Source organism: Lampetra fluviatilis, chromosome 13, assembly GCF_964198595.1.
Source record: "Lampetra fluviatilis chromosome 13, kcLamFluv1.1, whole genome shotgun sequence".
NCBI classification, from domain to species: Eukaryota; Metazoa; Chordata; class Hyperoartia; order Petromyzontiformes; family Petromyzontidae; genus Lampetra; species Lampetra fluviatilis.
Window position 1 is genome coordinate 1,550,167 of NC_136287.1, and position 20,075 is coordinate 1,570,241.

General features: G+C 54.4%; 1 protein-coding gene across 1 annotated transcript in view; it reads left to right on the forward strand.

Moving 5' to 3' along the window:
• Nucleotides 1–20,075, forward strand: part of LOC144935296 (ephrin-A2-like) — a 37,655-nt gene that overhangs the window by 13,765 nt on the left and 3,815 nt on the right. The window contains exons 2-3 of the mRNA XM_078861860.1: nucleotides 6,550–6,851; nucleotides 15,056–15,154. Of these exons, the coding sequence (XP_078717986.1) occupies nucleotides 6,550–6,851; nucleotides 15,056–15,154 (401 nt within the window). The remainder of the gene's footprint in view (nucleotides 1–6,549; nucleotides 6,852–15,055; nucleotides 15,155–20,075) is intronic.

Here is a 20,075-nt window from a genome sequence, read left to right on the forward strand (position 1 = left end):
GTTCTCTCCCCCTGTGTCCTGCAGATTGTGTGTGAGGGTCGGTGACTGTGGGGAGACAAAGGCGGTCGGGCGTGGTGCTGGCCACTCACCCCGTCGTGTACTGTTCCGGCCTTAATAGGAGCTACTCACTAACAGCACTTGCCCTAACATCTGTTAAAGGCTATAGGGGGGATCTTTGTTGCGTGAATGAGAGGAGGGAGCGGTGGTGTAGCGATTAACGCGCTACGGACCCCGGTGATCCGAGTTCAATTCCCGCTCACGGCCAACACCAGTGACGATTATCTGAACCGGTCATGAGCCTCCCCTAGGTCGACTCAGCCTTAATGAGTACCTGGTGCAATGTGTAAATGTCGCCACTAGGCAGACAAAGGCGGCCGGGTGTGGTGTTCGCCACCCACCCCCTCGTGTGCCGTGCAGGCCTTCATAGGTGCTCGCTAACAGCACTTGCCTCTACAGTCTGTTAACAGGCTATAGGCTTGTTAGTGAGTGTGTGTTAGTGATATTTAGATGTTTTCAGCCAGTTGTTGAGTGTTTGTACACGTGGGAGGAAACAGAGCGACCAGAACAAACCCCCACGCGTGCAACACTGTATCCCATGCAGAAGGGGCAGCTGGTATTAGTCCGCATTTTGTTGTACGGCCTTCTCCTGGCGAGCCATGGTATGGCTCCGCCTCTCCGCAGAAGGGTTGTTTCGCAACCCATCTGTGCCGGTGACCCACCAACCCTCGCTGCTGCCTCCACAGTCGTGCTGGGTCACAGGAGGAGTGCGCCTGTAATCCACCGGTCTGGCCGTGGCGCGTCGAACATTCGTCTCGAATGGCAGAACGAGTGGGAAGGCGATGCCCTCGACTCTGTCTGGACCAGTTCCCACTTGAAGAAGAAACAGCGATCTCGGACGTTGCTCTGCGATATCCGCTTCCGTGGGTCACGTTCTATAAACTATTCAGCTATTTTTGTTTATTCAAATAGCTCTTTTTCAGAAGCGACCTGGCCACAAATGACAGCTCAACGAAGTGGCTTAGCATCACGTGCGAATGGACAGCACCAAATACTCTGAACACGTGATGTTGAATCTACATGCGGAGGAAAAAACCGAAGGACCCAGAGAAAAATCCACGCAACCACGGGCAGAGAGACACACATGGGAACGAATCCATGACCGGGTGGTTGGGAACATTACAAAGAACGTAGTGTTTTTATTTTGGGTAAGTTCTCACTTAATGGGCGGTGTTCATAACGCGTTTTCGCTAGAAAGCGCGTCTTCCATTCGGGAACATTTTTCTCACGCCGTAATAACGCGCTTTCTGAGCGGTTGATAGCGGGCTACTTTCTTGAGCGGCGTGATGCGGTACGTGGAATGATACCGTAACGCGGCGGCGTACCCGCGGTTATTCGTCCTGCCGTCTCCCTCCGCGTGCGTAGTCGCCGTGCATCGAATCTCGCAAACTATTTCTATGGGGAAATCGTTTTTCAATTGACGCATCTCACTTGCCGCGTTGAGTGAGGACTCGCCGTGCACGTTTAAAGCCCGACGCCGCGACCCATGCAGATCCGCGGACACGAATTTGCCGCTGCTTCGGAACGCCCGTCTTCTACCACGAGGCCTGTGACCTCCGCCCTTTCAAAGTGGCTCATGCGGTCGACCAAAAAAAAAACGAAAACCCCAAACAAAAACCCACGCACAGGCCTGGACACGGAGTTCGAATTCTCGTTGCCGGGAGCCCAGAATTCCCGTGGACGATGTCCCCCTCCCCTTGATAAATGAGAAAATAACCACTGTTGGTTTGGCGATCACAAGGCCGGCCGAGTCGTTGTAAAATCAATCAACGTCCGTTATTAACCGCGCGAAAGCCTATCCGTTGTTATCGTCGTCTGCGGCGACAGCCGTGGTCAATCCACTGCTGGATGAAGGCCTCCCCAATCCACCACCTGTCGCCATCCTCCGATGCCTCAATCGATCCATCGATCCTTGCAGCACCTGCACGCGAGCTCACCGCTCCTCCGTCGCATCCCCTGTGGCTGACGTCCCATCGCTGGCCTCGCCCGCCACCAGGGCCAGTTGTGAAGGTGACAGTCGTGATGGTGAAGCGATGGTAGTGGTTGTGGTGGTAACGATGATAATTCACTATGGAACACGATTTTTGTCCCTGGGTAGTAAGTGTTCTTTTTTAATTTCTTAAGCCTCAAAAGTACAGAAAATGGCGAAAATTATTCCCCACAAACTTTGCTTTTGTGACCAGGACTTTAGGTGAAGGAATGACACAAATGCACACCACGTTTTCCCATTGAAAATACAGTGGTACCCCGGAGATCGAACTTAATTCGTTCCAGAAGGCCATTCGTACACCGATTTGTTCGAACACCGAATTAGTTTTCCACATAAGAATTAATGTAAATTACATTAATTGGTTCCAGACACAATAAATCTCTCATTATAAAGCATTTTTACACGAAGTTTACAGTAATTACATGCAGAAAATCATACAAGAAACACAATCAATGGAATAAATGAATAAATATATGGAATAAATGAAATAAATGAACATTGAACTTCACTTTACCTGTAGTAAGGAGAGTTGATGGCTTGAGTGGAAGGTGGTGAGGAGATGGAGGAGGTGGTGTTGTTATTGTTTGGAAGGGAAGTCGCCTTCCATAATAACGTCGGGTGACTGCCCTTCTGGGGTTCTCTCTCTTCTGTGCCTCTTTTCTGCCACTAACTGTGAGTCACTTGAGCTATTTCTGACTAAACTTATCTAAAGAGGTTATCACACGGTAACACCTTTGTCTGGGCAAGCGTCATGCACGCTGCCCATACGCGTCTCAGCCGTACAGGTTCTTTCAATTCGCAATTGCTCCGTTCGACCTCCGAATTTCGTTCAGTTTCCGGGGCAAAAAATGTTCGGAAATATCGTTAGAACACCGATTTGTTCGAGTTCTGGTGCGTTCGATCTCCGAGGTTCTACTGTAGGTACATTTAAAAATATCACTGTCCTGGTCACAAAAGCAAAGTTTGTGGGGAATAATCGCCATTTTCTGTACTTTTGAGGCATAAGCAATTAAGAAATAACACTCACTACCCAGGGACACATTTTTTTGTGCTACACAGTGTTCTGCCGACGACAACGACGATGATGACAATGACCATGAGAACGATGATGACGAAACTGATGATGCCGATGATGATACCGAGCAGTTTGTTATGTCATGGGCGCATGGAATATGTAAAAGTTGTTGTTAATTTGATCGCTATAACGACGACCACAGTGGCGGTGGTGACGGTGATGATGACGCAACAAAGCCTCTGCCCGGTGTCCAACCGATGTGGACGAGCCGCGAGCCGCCCTCCATCAAACCGTGACCTCCTCCTCCAGGCAGCCCGACCCCCGCGTCTCATTGTCTCCCCCCCCCCACAACCTCCCCCCCGCCCCCCCCAATTTTTTTTATAACAAAAAATCCCCTCAACTCTCTCTCTCTCTCTCGACTCGGACCACGACGGCGGAACAAAGCGGCCGGGATTTGCTTAAAGGACGGCAAACAGCGCCGCGAAATTGCGAATCGCACAAAGCACAGAAAGGGGACACAAAGACGGTGGGGGGGGGGGGGGGTGAGGAGGGGGAAAAAACTCGACACTATTGCCGGCGCGGACGCCTTGGGAAGAGCAAACTTGGAGATCAAGAGGGACTAAAAGACCCTTTAGGGGGAATTACAGCCCCCCCCGCCCCCCACACAGCCCCCCTCTACCGCCTCCTCTGGTGGACCCCCCCCCTTCTAATCCCCATTTTAATCCCCTTTCGCAAGTGCCCCCTAACTCACCCTCCTCCTCCTTCCAGCCCCCCCCCCCACCCCCAGCCCCCCGCACGCCTAACCCAGTCCTCGTTGCGATCCAGCCGCTGTGGAGGCTGTGTGTGTGTGGGGGGGGGGGGGGAGTGGTGGACCACGTGGAGAGATGTGTGTGTATGGGGGGGGGGGTTGGTGGACCACGTGGAGAGATGTGTGGTGGGGGGGGGTTGGTGGACCACGTGGGGAGATGTGTGTGTATGATGAGGGGGGGGGGTTGGTGGACCACGTGGAGAGATGTGTGGTGGGGGGGGTTGGTGGACCACGTGGAGAGATGTGTGTGTGGGGGGGGGGGGTGGTTTGTGGGTCACGTGGGGAGATGTGTGTGTGGGGGGGGGGGTTTGTGGGTCACGTGGAGAGATGTGTGGAGCTGCCGAGCGTACTCGGTTTGAAAGGTTGGTGGTCGCGGGATGGCAGGCGGAGGTAGCTGCTGGATTCATGGATGCATCTGTGCGGAGCTGTGCATGTGATGTCCCCGTTGTTTCAGTGGAGGGTTTTTTGTGCCCGGGTTCCTCCCGGTTTCCTGCATCACGAAGCCGTGACACCGTCAAACATCCCCGGACATCTGTGAGAAAGAGCTTCATAGCTCATCGGATTCCTCCTCCAGTATAAGTACATATTCTGATTCTGATCCCGACGTAGCAGGACCATCCCGAAAACGAGCCTTGAGACTCGCTGATGCTCTCCCGGGTAAATCATCTTCACCGCAATCGTCATAATCGTCACCAGCCATTGCCTATCCATTGCTGGATGAAGGCCCGTCACCCACGCCATCGACGTTCAGTACCCTTCTTAGAGCAGCCCAGAGCGAGAGGTGGAAATTCCACATTCCCTTGGTGTGGATGAGTCTGCCCGCGAATCGACCTCAACTGGACTCGCCACAAAGTGGTGCTCATTTGTGTAGACCTTGGATTGACGGTGGGCTGTGTTTGACCCCAACTTTTATTTGACCTCTTGACCTAGCGATTGTGAGTCGACCGCTCTGATCACAGCGACCACCCCCCCCCCCCCTCAAGCCGGGAAGATAAATGAAGTACCATGACGATGACGATGACGATTGTACGATGCCCTGCTGGCTCGTCTCAGATTCTCCCTTTCTTCCGCTCGGCCGCTCTACCCTGTCTTGCTCTCACTCTCTCCCTCGGTCTCCCTCTCTTGCTGCTCCCCACACCCCTCCCCGGTTCTCTCCTCCGCTCTCTCTTGATCACTCGGCCGTGTCAACCCAAAAAAACGCTCCTTTCAGGGTTTTGGGGGGGGGGGGGGGGGGTTTGGTCGAATCCCATGGGGGGGTGTGTGGGGAGCAGTCGTGTTGGTGTGTGGGGAGCGGTGGCGCCGTGGTTCGCGTGCGCGACCGAGAAGAGCGGCGGGTATCCGAACCTGCCCCCGGCCTTCCCGATGTCGAGGACCGAGAGCGCGGTGTGTAAAACATCGCTCTCGCTACCGGGGAGACGAAGGCGGCCAGGCGGCGGTGCCATCGACACCGCCCCGTCGTGCGCCATGCAGGCCTTAATAGGCGCTCGCAAACAGCGCTGTGTTGGGGGGGGGGGGACAGGAGGGTGATGGGGTCGGGAGGAGGGAGAGAGGAGGGGGGTTGGGGGCTCCCGTGGTGGGGAGCGCACGGAGGGAGCGACGCGGGGCGCCGCGTGTAAACCGCGACCCCGCGTCTCGCCCGCTAATCCCTTTAAACCCCTTAAACCGACCCCGGGAAGGGGTCCCGGGGTCCCGCGGCCAGCGGGGGTTCGCGTCGGGTCAGTGGGCACGCGTCGCGATGGGAGCCAGACCCCCCCCACCTTTACGCCGCATCCCTTACACCCCCTCTCCATCCCCTCCACCCCACACCCCCTCTGCAACCCGCACCCCCCCCCAACCTCCACCCCTCTCCACCCTGCACCACCCCCCTCCCCCCATCCCGCACCCCCTGCTCCTCTCCCATGGCAGCCCCATCCCTGCCATGTCATCGTCTCTCCCTCCACTCCTCCCCGTCTCCTCCCCCCCTCCCGTTATGGGTGGCGGCGTGGCCGCTTGCCGCAGAGGTTTGCGGTTCTAATCCAGCGGCCGCCCCGGTAACAGCGTCGAGTGACGGCGTTGACGGTTCCACTCCGCGCCAGCCGCTTCGCTCCTCGCGGTGGACGTAACGGAGCCCTGTGACGCCATTCGCAAGAGCAGCCCACCGCGTGCCACCGCCAACGTCCACATTTAGCCGCATTCTAAAAATGACATTGAACGGTGCTCACGTGGGATCTGACTCACGCCTCCAGGTCCCTCCTGGTCTCCTGACTCCTCACCGGGTTACGTGACATCAGACTGACTCTCTTCTCCCCCATATTCGCCCCCCACCAACCTCCCCCGATCTCCGCTCACCTCCTCTCTGAACCTCTCCCCCAACCGCCCACCTCCCCCCCCCTCCCTCATCTTTCCCTCAAGCTCCCCCGTACCTCCTCCACCCCGACTTTTATTTTGACACGAGAGACGTTCACTTTGACGCTGGCATCGAGCGCCTGGCTGGCGCGCCTCCAAGACTGTGCCCTGCAACTAGGACTCTTACTTTGATTCCACTGCTTCCACCTTGAGGCTCGTGCATCGTCAGACTTTTATTTTGAAAACACCATCTTGCACCATGCGAAGCTGAGGTTTTGGGACTTTTAATTTGACACCGCTCTCCCTTCTCTCGCCCCGCTCGCCCGCTCGCCCACTTGCTCGCTCGCCCTGCAGGCTGCAGAAGGACGACTTCTTGCTCAAGGTCAACATCAACGACTACTTGGACGTCTACTGCCCGCACTACGGCACGGCGGTGGCGACGCTGGCCGGGTCGCCGCCCAAGGAGCGATACGAGCTGTTCATGGTGAACGCGGAGGGATACGCGCGGTGTGACACGTCGGGCGGGTTCGTGCGCTGGCGCTGCGACAATCCCGATGCGCCGGCCACGGCGCTGCGCTTCTCCGAGAAGTTCCAGCTCTTCACGCCCTTCTCCGCCGGATTCGAGTTCCGCTCCGGCCGGGACTACTTTTACATCTGTGAGTGAAGCGGCTCTCCTCCGCCGCGGCGCGATGCAAACTGCGAGGTGGCGCCTGCCGTGACGTTCCTCGGCTGCCTGTAGCGTCGTGCATCACCTCTCACCACAACTGTTTCAAGTGCCCTGCTGCAGTCCGAGCCGAAGGACCCCCCCCTCACCACCCCCAAGTGGCAGCTGTCCCTACGTGGCACGAGGTGTACGCACGTAGCCATTAGTTTGCCAGTCGGCAGAAATGCCACTGTGTAGATTTGCCCCATCAGTGGCTTCATCGTCATCATCGTCATCGTACGGCAATGCACTCACTTTGTTATTCGCAAGTTCAGGGCCATCACGAACATAACCACCAGAATCACCTGCATCACCAACATCACCAGCATCGCCAGTATCATCACCATTGCGGCCTGCAGATTCAACATCGCTCACCTGGACGTCATCGCTGTCGTCACTGCCATTGGCAGTTTTGTTACCACCATCGTCATCATCGCCATCGTCATCGCCATCGCCGCCCTCATCATTTGTGGAGGAACATTAAACTAAACTATTTTTTATTTTACGAGGTAAGGCCCACTGAGCTATATAGCGATACGGAAGCGACCTGCCCACAAACGATAACTCCCCAAAGTGGCTTATCATCATGTGGACATTTATAGCAGCCGAGTACTCTCAATGCATGCTGATTCGAAATGTGGAGGAGAAAACTGGAGAGAAAAATCTACACGGCCATGGGGAAACGTTCTTTCCCCGTGCCATCATCAGGTTCTTTCTCCTTGCCCGTGTAGAATATACAAACTCCAAATATACAGTAGCAGGCGTCAGGGTCGGGATCAAAACCACGATCTCATGTATACCAGGCGAGGTAGTTAACATCACCATCACCTGTGATCCTAACCCCAAATCCAACTCTAGCCCCTACAGCTGAACAAAGCAACACAATCCCGAAACACTCTCAGCTCACTCACCCCGACCCACTCCACGAGCACCACGGCACTCGTAGCACAACCTGCAGGTCAGAGGTCAAACCATGCAACTGCTGCAGGATCTGGCAGAGGGAAGAGGGCAATGTCACCCACGTGGTGAGATCGCCAGCAGCGGCCGTGGTCGCCTCTTGACCTCGAACTTGAGCTCCCCCCCCCCAACCCCACTAGCCACCACGAGGATCTGCCTCCAAATCTGGGTGGGGGATTGGGGGAGTGGGGGGCCAGCCGACCTAAAGGGCAACACAAATGCCGAGTAACCCAACTAAGGCTGGCCCCTCCCATTCAGACGCTAATTGGACCCGGGAATGCATCGCTAATTAGCCTGTTTTGGCCTTACAAGTTTTCCCATCATGCAATGCGCCAGCAACAATTTATAACTTGGGGCACCACGGTCGCTATGAGATGTTAACTACCTCGCCTGGTATACATGAGGTCATGGTTTTGATCACGATCTTGACGCCTGTTGTATATTTGGAGTTTGCATGTTTCTCTCTCCCCGTGGTCGTGGCGATTTTTCTCTGGGTCCTCCAGCATTTCCCCCAACATTTCGAATCGTGCGTTTAGAGTATTTGGCGGCTATACATTTCCACTTGATAAGCTACTTCTTTGAGCTATAATATAGCTCAGTGGGCCTTATCTGGTTAAATCAAAATAGTTTGGTTTTAGTTTAACATTACTTTGAATATAAATTAGTTTGTTTAGTAGGAAATGCGTTGTGATTATTGAAGGGGGTTTGTTTATTGCCCAATAGCTACCATCAGACTGACTTCTATCAGGCCCACGATGTAAACCAGTGCTAGTCTTCAACTCTGTTGTCCACTGTGTCTCTCGTGCTATGAAGGATCATAGTCCGAAACGTCGCCTATTTATGTTGTCTCAAGCGATGGGCTCGTGGATTGCGGGACGCTAGTGCAGCTTCGCGAGCAGCTGATTTAAAACACAAACTCAGGCACACACACACTCACACATACGCACACATACACGCACAAAGACAACGTTCCCCCAGGTAGCCTTTAATAGGCTGTTGGGGACAAGTGCTCTTGCTGAGCACTTATTAAGACTGGCATGGTACACACACGCACACGCACGAGAGAGGGTGGGTGACCAGCACCATGCCCGGGCCGCCTTAGTCTCCCCATTGTTGATATTTTATACAAATTCAAGGCCGAGTCGATCTAGTGGGGACTCGAGAACCGGATGAGATTCGCTCTTACTCTTATTGGTTGTGAGCGGGAATAGAACTCGGGTCGCTCGGTTTGGAGCGCAGTGCGCTAACCACTGCACTACCGCCGCCTAAATGATATACATGCACACATGCGGAAACGTGCATGTGTGTGTAGTGGTTAGCGCGCTGCGCTACGAACCTGGCCACTCGGGTTCGATTCCCGCTCACGGGCCAACACCACTGACGATTATCTGAACCGGTCCTGGCCCTCCCCTAGGTCGACTCAGCCTCAACAAATGAGTACCTGGTGCGATGTGTAAACATGCCAGTCTCAATAAGTGCTCAGTAACATCGCTTGTCCACCAACAGTGGTGTTGGCCACCCAACCCCTCGTGTGCTGTGCCGGCCTTCATCGGTGCTCGCTAACAGCCCTTGTCTTTGTACCCACTTACAAGACAAAAGGCCTGTTAGCGAGCGCCTATATAGGAAGGCCGACACGGCCCACGAGGGGGTGGGTGGCCAGCACACCCACACACAAGCACATGAAGACAAAGGTCCCCCATATACACTTAACAGACTTTTGGGGCAAGTGCTGTTCGTGAGCAACACACATACACAGATACACCAGCATGCATGTGCACCCGTATGCACTCGTGCACAAACACACGCATGCATATGTACCCGTATGCACTCGTGCACAAACGCACACATGCATATTCACACGCACACACACACACGGCGCTGAAAGAGGGAATTAAACAGGAGCCCTGCAGGCTGCAGGGCCGTGATTTACACTGACAGCCGAGACGAAATTGCACTTGATTGAGCTGCGGAGGTGATGGATCTTAGTGCACACACACACAAAGACAAATACACACACACCAACATAGATCAACACAAAGATCCCCCAAATAGCCTTAACGGACTGGAGAGGCAAGTGCTGTTAGTGTGTACCTATGAACATTGGAATGGTACACGTGGGGGTGAGTGGCCAAGACTACACCCGACCGCCTTTGTATCTGTAGTGGCAATGTTTACACATCGCACCAAGTACTCATTTAAGGCTGAGTCAACCTCGGGGAGGCCTAGGAGCGTTTCAGATAATAGTAACTGATGATGGCCATGAGCGGGAATCGAATCCGGGTCGCCAGGTTCGTAGCGCAGCGCGCTAACTGCTACACTATCGCTCCCCAACCGCTCCCCACTCTATACACACACACACACAAATACAAACCAATAAATACACACCAATAAATACACACACACACCAATAAACACACACGCCAATAAACACACATACACACACCCCAATAAACACACACACACACACCAATACACACATACACCAATACATAACCGCACCAGTAAACACACACCAATATATATACACACACACACACCAATAAACACACACACACCAATAAACACACACACACAGCAATAAACACACACACACACAGCAATAAACACACACACCAATAGACACACACACACCAATAAACACAACAACAACCACCATTTGCCACGAAGTGGCGGTGACGTCACCACGACGCTTGTGCCAGGCTATGTGCACCTTGAGGTCACGTGAAGTGTTGAACGCCTGCTGGCAGGAGGTCACAGGGCAGACCCAGATGCCACAGGTCGACTGACTGAGACGACTGGCTGATGCACCACCTGTGCCTCCTACTGTGCCAACTTGCTGTGCTTTAGCCACCCAGCGCTCCGCTCGTTGTTGTGAGCGTAACTCCTCCGCCCTCCATTGTTGTTGGAGGGCGACTGCCTCCAACTGCCCAGCAGCGTCCTTCACGAGCCTCCTCCACAGAGGCCGATCTTGACACCGCTGGTACCAGTCATCGGCAAGTCCACTCAGCTCCACATCCTCCTGTACCATGTCATTCCATCTCTTTTCTTGCCCGTGCCGCACCCGTTTAGCCCCCTCGATCCGGCCAAACAAAAGCTGTTTCGGCATGCGGTGGCTGGGCATGCGGGCTACATGGCCCAGCCAACCCAGCTTGCCTGCCGTAGGAGCTCACCGATGGGACTTTGTCCAAATCTTTCAAGGATTTGTGAGCTCCTCACACAATCCTGCCTGGTTAAACCCAGGATGGATCATAGGCAGGCCAGCCTTAATGTTTCTAACCGGCGAATATGTTCCATTAGGGGGGTCCACGTTTCGTAAGCGTAGAGAAGGGAGGGAATGACTGTGGCCGAGAAGACCTGAAGCTTCGTGCGGAGCGAGAGACCAGGTAGCTTCTACACAGCGTTAAGCAACCGATGAAAAGATAATGCCACTCGACGGATTCGGAGTGAGACCTCTGCTGTTAAACCGGAGCTGGTCATGAGCACACTGTCCAGGTATGGGAAACTCTCCACTCTCTCCACAACTGTCCTATCACCAATTTGGAGTTGTGGGGGTGGAGTGTCCGATGGTACAAAATACCCAGACAGGTGTGCTTAGTTTTGGTGGTGCTGATGGTAAGGCCCCACTTCTTAGTGGCAAGCTCCAGGTTCAGCAGCAGCACCTCCAACTCCTCCTCAGTGTGAGCAGCAATTACCAGATCATCGGCATATATAACATGTTCGAGCAATAGGGAGCCATCCCTTGATCGCACCCGGGCATCGATCAGCCTCCCATTGTATCTGTACCAAATGGAAATTCCTCCGGTACAGCTATTGAAGGCTTCACGAACTACGTGGTCGAAATAGATGTTAAACATTGTGGGAGCCAGAGGACATCCCTGTCGCACCCCAAGGTGTACAGGGAATGGCTCCGACTCCCAGCCACAGAGTTTTACCCGGGCCTGCTCACCATCATGAAGGCCCTTAATGATCGTGAGCAGAGGGTCAGGGACTCCGAAGGCATGAAGAACAACCCAGAGCCCAGGCCTACTAAATGGTATCATAGGCCTTGACCAGGTCAATAAAGCAGAGATGTAGGTCTTGTTAGAATTCCCTACACCTCTGCTGTAGCAGATGGACAAAAAATATGGCATCTGTGCAGGACCGCCCTTTCCTGAAACCGCATTGGGGCTCCGCAAGCCTCAACGTGTCTAGCAAGGCGATATTGAATAATCCTTGCCAGAACCTTTCCCAGCACACTGAGAAGTGAGATGCCCCTGTAGTTGTTACAGTCTGTGAAGTCCCCCTTCTTAAAGAGGGGGACCACCAGCGCATCCTTCCAATCCTGCAGAACCTGTCCGGTGCTCCAGACTATTATGATGTCACGTAGGGCAGTCTGTGCACAAACGCCACCCTCCCTCAGCATTTCGCTTGGGAGTTCATCTCTGTCCGGTGCCTTTCCTGGTCTCAGACTCTGGATCGCTTTCAGCACTTCCTCAACGGATGGCACCTCAGCCTGCCACTCACAGGGGGTGACTTCTTCTTCCAATATTTGAGGGACTGCAGCCTCAGCAGGGTCATCCCCGCTTTGTCCCACGTTGTTTTCCAGGCTGAGGGATTTCCCCTCCACCAGGACCTCACAGAAATGCTCAGCAAATCTGCAAACCTGTTCCTGGGGGTCAGATATTGGATCACAGTTCTTTCCCCTAATGATGGAAATAGGTATGGCGCTGCAGGTTACTTTTTTATGGAATTAAAAAGCGATTTGTGATCGTTGGCCATTGAGGCAGACTCCATCTCCTCAGCAACCCACGACCACCACCCATCCTTGCAGTGCCTCACGGCTCTATGAACCTCTGAGCGAAGGCTGCGGTCAGCCTCCTCATTCTCCGATGTGGGATGCTGTAGACGATGAGAGTGGGCCTGTCACTTTTTCTCAGCCAGCCTGAACACCTCTGTCAGCCAGGGTCTCTGGGGAGGTCTGGACCGTGTGCCCAAAGCAGTCATTGCAGCTGCATGAGCCACAGTCGTAAACCTCGCCCATTTCCCCTCGACATCAGGAGGAGTGGGGGACAATGCCAACCCCAGCCACAAGCGATGATGAAATTCTCACTTGCAACTTTCATCAGCTAGCTGAGACTATGCCACTAAGGGTTTGAATTGGGTCCTGGGTGTACACCCACCACCGAAGTGGAAGAATGGCAGGTGCATCTTACAGATGACAAGTCGATGGCCAGTGGGCAGATCAGCTCCACGGTAGGTCCTGGTGTCAAGGACATGGGTCCACATTCACTGTTCTGTCACTATGTAGTCCAGAAGATGTTCTTGCTTGGACCCGGCATGCATCCATGAGGTTGTGTAGATGCGCTGATGCCGGAACAGCGTGTTGGTAATTACAAGCCAATGGGCTGTATAAAAATCTAGCAGCCTCCTGCCGTTGTTATTGAGCTGATCTGCCCCATGCCTTCCAATCACTCCAGACCAGGTGCCAGCATCATGACCAACTCGGGCATTGAAGTCACCCAACAAGATGACTCTATCCCGAGGGGCCACTTTCGCTAGCACCTGTGACAAGAGGTTATAGAAGGCATCTGACTTATCAGCCTTGTCTGTATCCCTCCACAGTTGTTCGTCTTCGGTGGGGGCATATGTAACCACGACCACCACTTCTCTGCTTTGATGGGAAAGCGAGCCCAAAGTATCCTGGGGCTTACAGCGTCCCACACCTCACCGCCACATTCCCACGCCTCCTTCATTCTTTTGTTAAGAAGAAGAGCCACTCCCTGTAGTTTGGCAGTCTCCTGCCCCGAGAAGAGGACTGTCCACCCCTCACGGTCGCAGGAGCCAGAGCCGGTCCTCCGGACCTCCTGAATACCACAGAGATCCAAGCGGTACTGGTCCAGCTCCCGACAGAGGAGTGGCAGCCTCTCCTCCGCAGTGAGTGTTCGAACATTCCACGTGGCCACACGTATTGTTTTTTTGTTGTTTCTGGAGGAGCCCCGATGGTAAGGTTTCAGTCTCCTGGCTCCGCCAAATGGGGTTTGGCCAGGCGACGTCATAGACGCCGGTTCCCCCCGGTACCTGCGGCACAAGCTTATTAAAAAAAAAATCAGTCGTGGTTTAGTGGTAATTAATTGAAGGTGGAGGTGTTACCAGCCCCTCGCACCCGTCCCCATTTGGCCGCTGTGGTGGTTACAAACGCCATGAGGGGAAAGGCAAATTTAAATTGGCCCTCCCCCCCAAGGCACTGCCCACCACAGCGTTGCCTCCGGCACCACACACACCAATAAACACACACACCAATAAACACACACACCAACACACACACCAACACACACACACACCAACACACACACCAATAAACACACACACCATTAAACACACACACACACCAATAAACACACACACACCAATAAACACACACACACACCAACACACACACACACCAATAAACACACACACACCAATAAACACACACACCAATTAACACACACACACCATTAAACACACACACACACCAATAAACACACACAAACACACACCAATATATATACACACACAACAACAACAACAACCGCCATTCGCCACTAAGTGGCGGTGACGTTACCACGACGATTGTGCCAGGCTAGGTGCACCTTGAGGCCGCCACGTGAAGTGTGGAAGACTCGCTCCTGGTAGGAGGTCAGGGGACTGACCCGGGTGTCATGGGTTGACTGAGATGACTGGCAGATGCATCAGCTGTTCTCTCTACCCACGCACATCCACCTCTCATCCACACGCACACACCATGGACACTTCCTCCATTGACACGTGCGCACACACGGGACTCAAACTCAGATGTGTGGTTTCATAGGGAAACGGGCTAACCACTGCAGCACCGCTCCCCTTGTGTATACGTGTTTCTGTGTTAATTGGTGTGCGTGTGGAGCGGTGGTGTAGCGGTTTGCACGCTACGCTACGGACCCGGTGATCCGAGTTCGATTTCCGCTTATGGCCAACACCAGTGATTGTCTGAACTGGTCATATGCCTCCCCTAGGTCGGCTCAGCGTCAAATGAGTACCTGTTGCGGTGTGTTAAACATCGGCCGGGCATGGTGCTGGTCATCCAACTTCCTCGTGTGCCGTGCCGGCCTTCATAGGTGCTCGCTAACGGCACTTGCCCCAACAGTCTGTTAAAGGCTACATTGTGGGGGGTCTTTGTCTTTGTGTGTGTGTGTACTGCAGCCGCATCTGCAGATTCCAAAGACAAAAGCAACAACAACCACAACAGCAGCAACAACCACAAGTGCCTGCGTCTCAAAGTGTCCGTTTGCTGCGCCCCAAGTAAGTTAGTCCCCCCAATACCCCTCCCCTCCCTCCTCTTCCCTCCCACTACCCCCCCTCTCTCCCGCCCCTCTCCTCTCACCCCCTCCCTCCCTTCCCCTTCCAATCAGCGGAAAATCCTCAGTGGGGGGCGTGGGAGGTGATTGGCCCCTCATTGAGACCCCAAAGTTGGTTTACTTCATTGATATTTAAGAGAGAAAAGGTTGAATGGGATTATTGTTATTATTGTTGACGATCCTTTTGCCCATCCAAGGACGGGTGTATTGCAGTAAATCTGAAACTTGCAAGCGAAAGGCAGACTGTGACGTGATATTCATTGCATCAACTAGTGTGCAATTAGTACGGGCGCGGTGACACAGACTTAATTCATGTTAAGGTTATAATCCCTTGTTCATCATGACGTCCTTTTTACTTTAATGTGTCAATAGCGTGACGGAGATGGCGTGACGTGAGGGTTCTGCCTTTGTAGTGAGGGTTGTGAGTTCACGCCGAGGAGGGGAGAGGAGGCGCCTCGGCCCCCCATGTGGAGTGACGTCACCCGCTAATTATTATTAATGGAGGGGGGGGGGGCGTGTCCATTTGGAGGACGTCACCTGCTCATGATTATTAATGAGGGGGGCTGGTCGATGTGGAGTGACGTAACGAGCATTAAGGACAGACATTCCTGGGTGATTATAGTAGGTATGTAGGGGGTCTATTTAAAAGGCTTCAGGTGAAACCAACCCATGCGCTTAACCTTCAACAATGTGAGTCCAACCCCGATGAAGCTCTGTGTGAGTCTGGGTCTTTAAGTGAGTTGATGGGTCTCTGTGTGAGTCTATTGGTCCCAGTGTGAATCTTTTGGTCTCTGTGTGAATCTATGGGTCTCTCTGTGTGTCTATTGGTCTCTATGTGAGTCTATTGATCTCCGTATGAATCTACAGATCTCTGTGTGAGTTTATCGGTCTCTGTGTCAGTCTATGGGTCTCTTTGTGAGTCTGTGGGTCTCTGTGTGAGTTGATGGCTCTCTTTGTCATATACTCTATGGAGTCTATTGCTGCTGTGATGCCCCCCACCCCCTCCTCCTCCTCCTCCGTATTTGAGAATCGCGCCATGCTGTTGCCATTCCCCCGTGTGACCCTCTCCTCATCCCCGCCCTGTGTGCGTTCCCCTTCACCACCCTGCCGCGCCATCGCCGCTTCTCCACCCTCCTCCGCCCCACGCCGCGCGCCAATCAGCAACCCGAACCACCACCCCCACCCCCAGCAGCCCCCCGCAGAGGAAGCCACGGCCACGCAATCAGCAGGGTGAGTGCCCGCTCACCCGCCCGCTCACCTACTCCTCACCCGCTGACGCACCCACCCCAGCCGCTAACTCGCCCACTCGCTGTACCGCCCACTGATTCACTCGCCTACCCACTGATTCACCCAACCATACGTGTCATCTACCCACGAACTCATCTACCTGCTAACTCACCCATCTACCTTCTCACTCGCCCACCTACTAATTCTCTCACCTACCCACTAATTCACTCACCTACCCACCAACTCACCTCCCTACTCATACACTTGCTACTTCACCCGCCCACCAATGCAATGCTTCTCAGAAACTCACTGGGGTGGGTGGGTGATTGTTGCGGAGAGCGAATTCACAATTCCTCGCTGGTGCTGATCTTATATCGAGATCAAGGAAATCGGGGGGGGGGGTGCGCTGTCAAAATCCGCGAGAAGAATTTGCCCAACCGCATGAGGGTCTCGGTGTCTGTGCGAGTGTCTCCGCGTCTGTATCTCTGCGTCTCTCTCTGCGTGTCTCTGCACGTGTCCCTGTGTCTGCGCCTTCGCGCCCGTTTGCCCGACTGCGGCTGCGCGACAGAGAGAGGATTGACGGAGGGTTGTCTGCTGCTTCTGCTGTCGTGTTGTGCCGGGGCAAGGACGGGGGGGGGGTGAATGAGGTCCTTCCCTGTGGGGTCCTAAAACACAGCGGCGCACCTGGGGCCGCGTGCTGCCACGTTGCACGCCGGTCTGAGAAGCGAGGCTTAAACTCGGCAGCGCTCACATTCTGGGTTCGACTCCGGGGTTTGACCGCCGGCTTCTCCCCCCCCCCCCCCCCCCCCGGTGGAGCGTGCTGACGGCCGCGTCGCGGGTACAGACGTTACATCCGCGCCGGGACGCGACACCGAGAATCTTAACATTTATTCATACAATAGGAATCCCATGAGCTACAAAGCTCTTTCTCGTAGATGTGAGAGCGGCGGACCAGTTAAAAGTTTTGCAAAAAAAATGCCGCGAAAAGGTTTAACAAGAAGAAAAGCTGCTTCCTCACGTTCCCTCACTCGTGCGCCCAATTGCCCCCATTATTGTTGGCTTGCGAGGTCACGCGCTTCCACTCTCTCTCCCACTCTCACGTCCACTCTCACGTCCACTCGCCCACTCTCTCTCCCACTCTCACGTCCACTTGCCCGCTCGCTCGCCCGCTCTCTCACCCGCTCGCCCACTCTCACGCCCACTCGTTTGCCTTCCCGCTCGCTCGCCCACTCTCTCGCCTGCCTCTCTCACTCTCTTGCCCGCTCGCCCACTCTTTCTCCCACTCGCCCACTCTCACAGCCTGGCCCCCCCACCTCAAACCCGCCCGCGGCCGCGTAGCCGCGTCCGCTCTCTGCGGCCCGTGAGATAAATCGCTCGCTGGATAAGCCGCACTTCCAATTTTCCACAACTCGTCCTCGGCGTTCAATTTAAAAGTCAAAATCTGAAAACCAATGAATTTTTTAGCGATGCCCCAGTGCTCTGCGCTTCGCTGCCATCGCCATCGCGGTGTTTATAACGATTTAGTTTCATTTTTTATTTTCCCCACTGCAACTTTTTTTTTCTACATATATCCCCGCGGCCCCCCCTCGACCTCCGTCGCCCCCCCCCCCACCACCTCTAGCCCGACCAGCTGCCCCGTACGCACCCCTGAGAGACGCCGCGCCCCCATGAGAATGTTCCCGCGGCTTCTGTTTGTGCCTCCGCGACTCTCCGACTGTGACTATCGCTGCGGTCCCAGAGAGCCGATCGCCACCGCTCTCGACAACGCAAGGGAAGTTTTTTTTCTTTCCCCGGGCCGAGCGAGGATTTTGTCGCCGTTTAGATTTTCATGCCCCCCCCCTCCCCAGTGCCCCGCTCCCCAGCCGCCGAGTTATTTTCCGCTTCGCCGAGTGGCGCTTCCCGTGCGGGCGGGCGTTAATTGATTTTGTTGAAACTTAATTGATGCGTTCCGCTGTGGAGCGACGGAAGTTGGAAGTTTATTTTATTTACCGATTTATTTATTTATTTCAAGCGCCGTTTGCTGAGTCAGCACAGGGCTCAGACCCCCCCCCCCTCCTCCATGCGTTAAGATGCCAGCAACAAGCAGCACGAGTATCACAAGTTGCGATGTATCGTTTGTGTTCTTGAGTTGAGCCAAGGTTTTTGCTGCGACACCTTAGGGGAGGGGGGGGGGTGAAGATGACGGGAGCAGGAGTTATTGTAAAGTGGAGCAGTGAGAGGGAGGAAGTGAAGAGAGAAGTGAGGTGACCTGCAGTGTGGTGAGGGGGTGGGTGAGTGGGTGAGGGGGTGGGTGAGTGGGTGAGGGGGTGGGTAAGTGGGTGAGGGGTTGGGTGAGTGGGTTGGTGAGGGGGTGAGTGAGTGGATAGGTGAGTAAGTGTGTTGTTGTGACCTGCAGTGTGGTGGTTGATCACAGTGTGGTGGTGGTGGTTGATCACAGTGTGGTGGTGGTGGTGGTTGATCACAGTGTGGTGGTGGTGGTTGATCACAGTGTAGTGGTGGTGGTGGTTGATCACAGTGTGGTGGACAAGACAGTGTCAGGTGGAGAAGTCAAGGAGTGAGATCCAGGGGAGCTGTGACCATGGCAGTCGAGGTAGAAGGGCGACTGACCGCTGGTGAGCGAGGAACCGGAGTGAATCAGCGGACGAAGCTGAATATATATTTTATATATTTCTAATCGAACATTTTATCTACATGTAATAAACGACTGGACCACGATGTCTGGCTCAGTGTCCTTTATTATTCGGTTCGTGCTGTACACCCACACGGCTGTCTTTACTCTGTAGCTTCTCCACGGTGCTGACTCCAATGTCGGCCCGATCCACAACAGCAGCTCTGCTGCTGTTTCTCTCACACAGCCCCCCTTGGCTGTACTCCAGCTCTGACAGCTTCTTGCTCTCTCTCTCTCTCTCCGCAGCTCCTCCTGGCAGCCACACCGCTGCCTCTAACACGCAGCCCTCCTGGCTGTCTCCTCTGCAGCTGCACACCACTCCGCAGCTTCCTCTCCTCTTCGGGGTTGGCTCCCGATGGCCGTCGGCGCCCCCCCTCTCCACACTCGCCCGCGTGGCCTCACTCTTTTCCGCTCACACCCCGACTGCCTTCCCCTTCCGGTTTACCCGCTTAAGGCCCCGAACCTTCCCCCCACGTCACATGACTCCACCCCCCGTGACGTCACATCCGGAAGGTCGCTTACGCCCGCATTACACCACCCTCCCCCGTAGAAAAATCCCAGCCGACCTCGGCTGACCAATAGCAAATCGTAATGCGGCGAACCGAGCTTCCCCCCCTAAAGGACACTAAGCATACAATGTAACAGCAAGAACAACAACAACAACGCAATTAACATCAACGAACGTACAAAAAGCATGCAATAAATACAACTGTAAGAAAAAAATTAACAAGACAACAACAATCAACGAAACGTAAGCGATTTGGAACGTGTGCGGGTCGCCGGCCCGTCCCGGACGGTCGGCGGCCCACTCGCAGAACGGGAACGCGATGAAAGTCGAGGAACGACAGGGGGTAATCCCCTTGTCGCAGCTGGAAGTCCACTGCCGTCCCGTGTCTCTAAAGAGTTAGTCTTGGGCTTGTCCTGTGACCGTGCCCGCAGCTGGGTCGGAAGGGCTGCAGGGCTCGAAGGT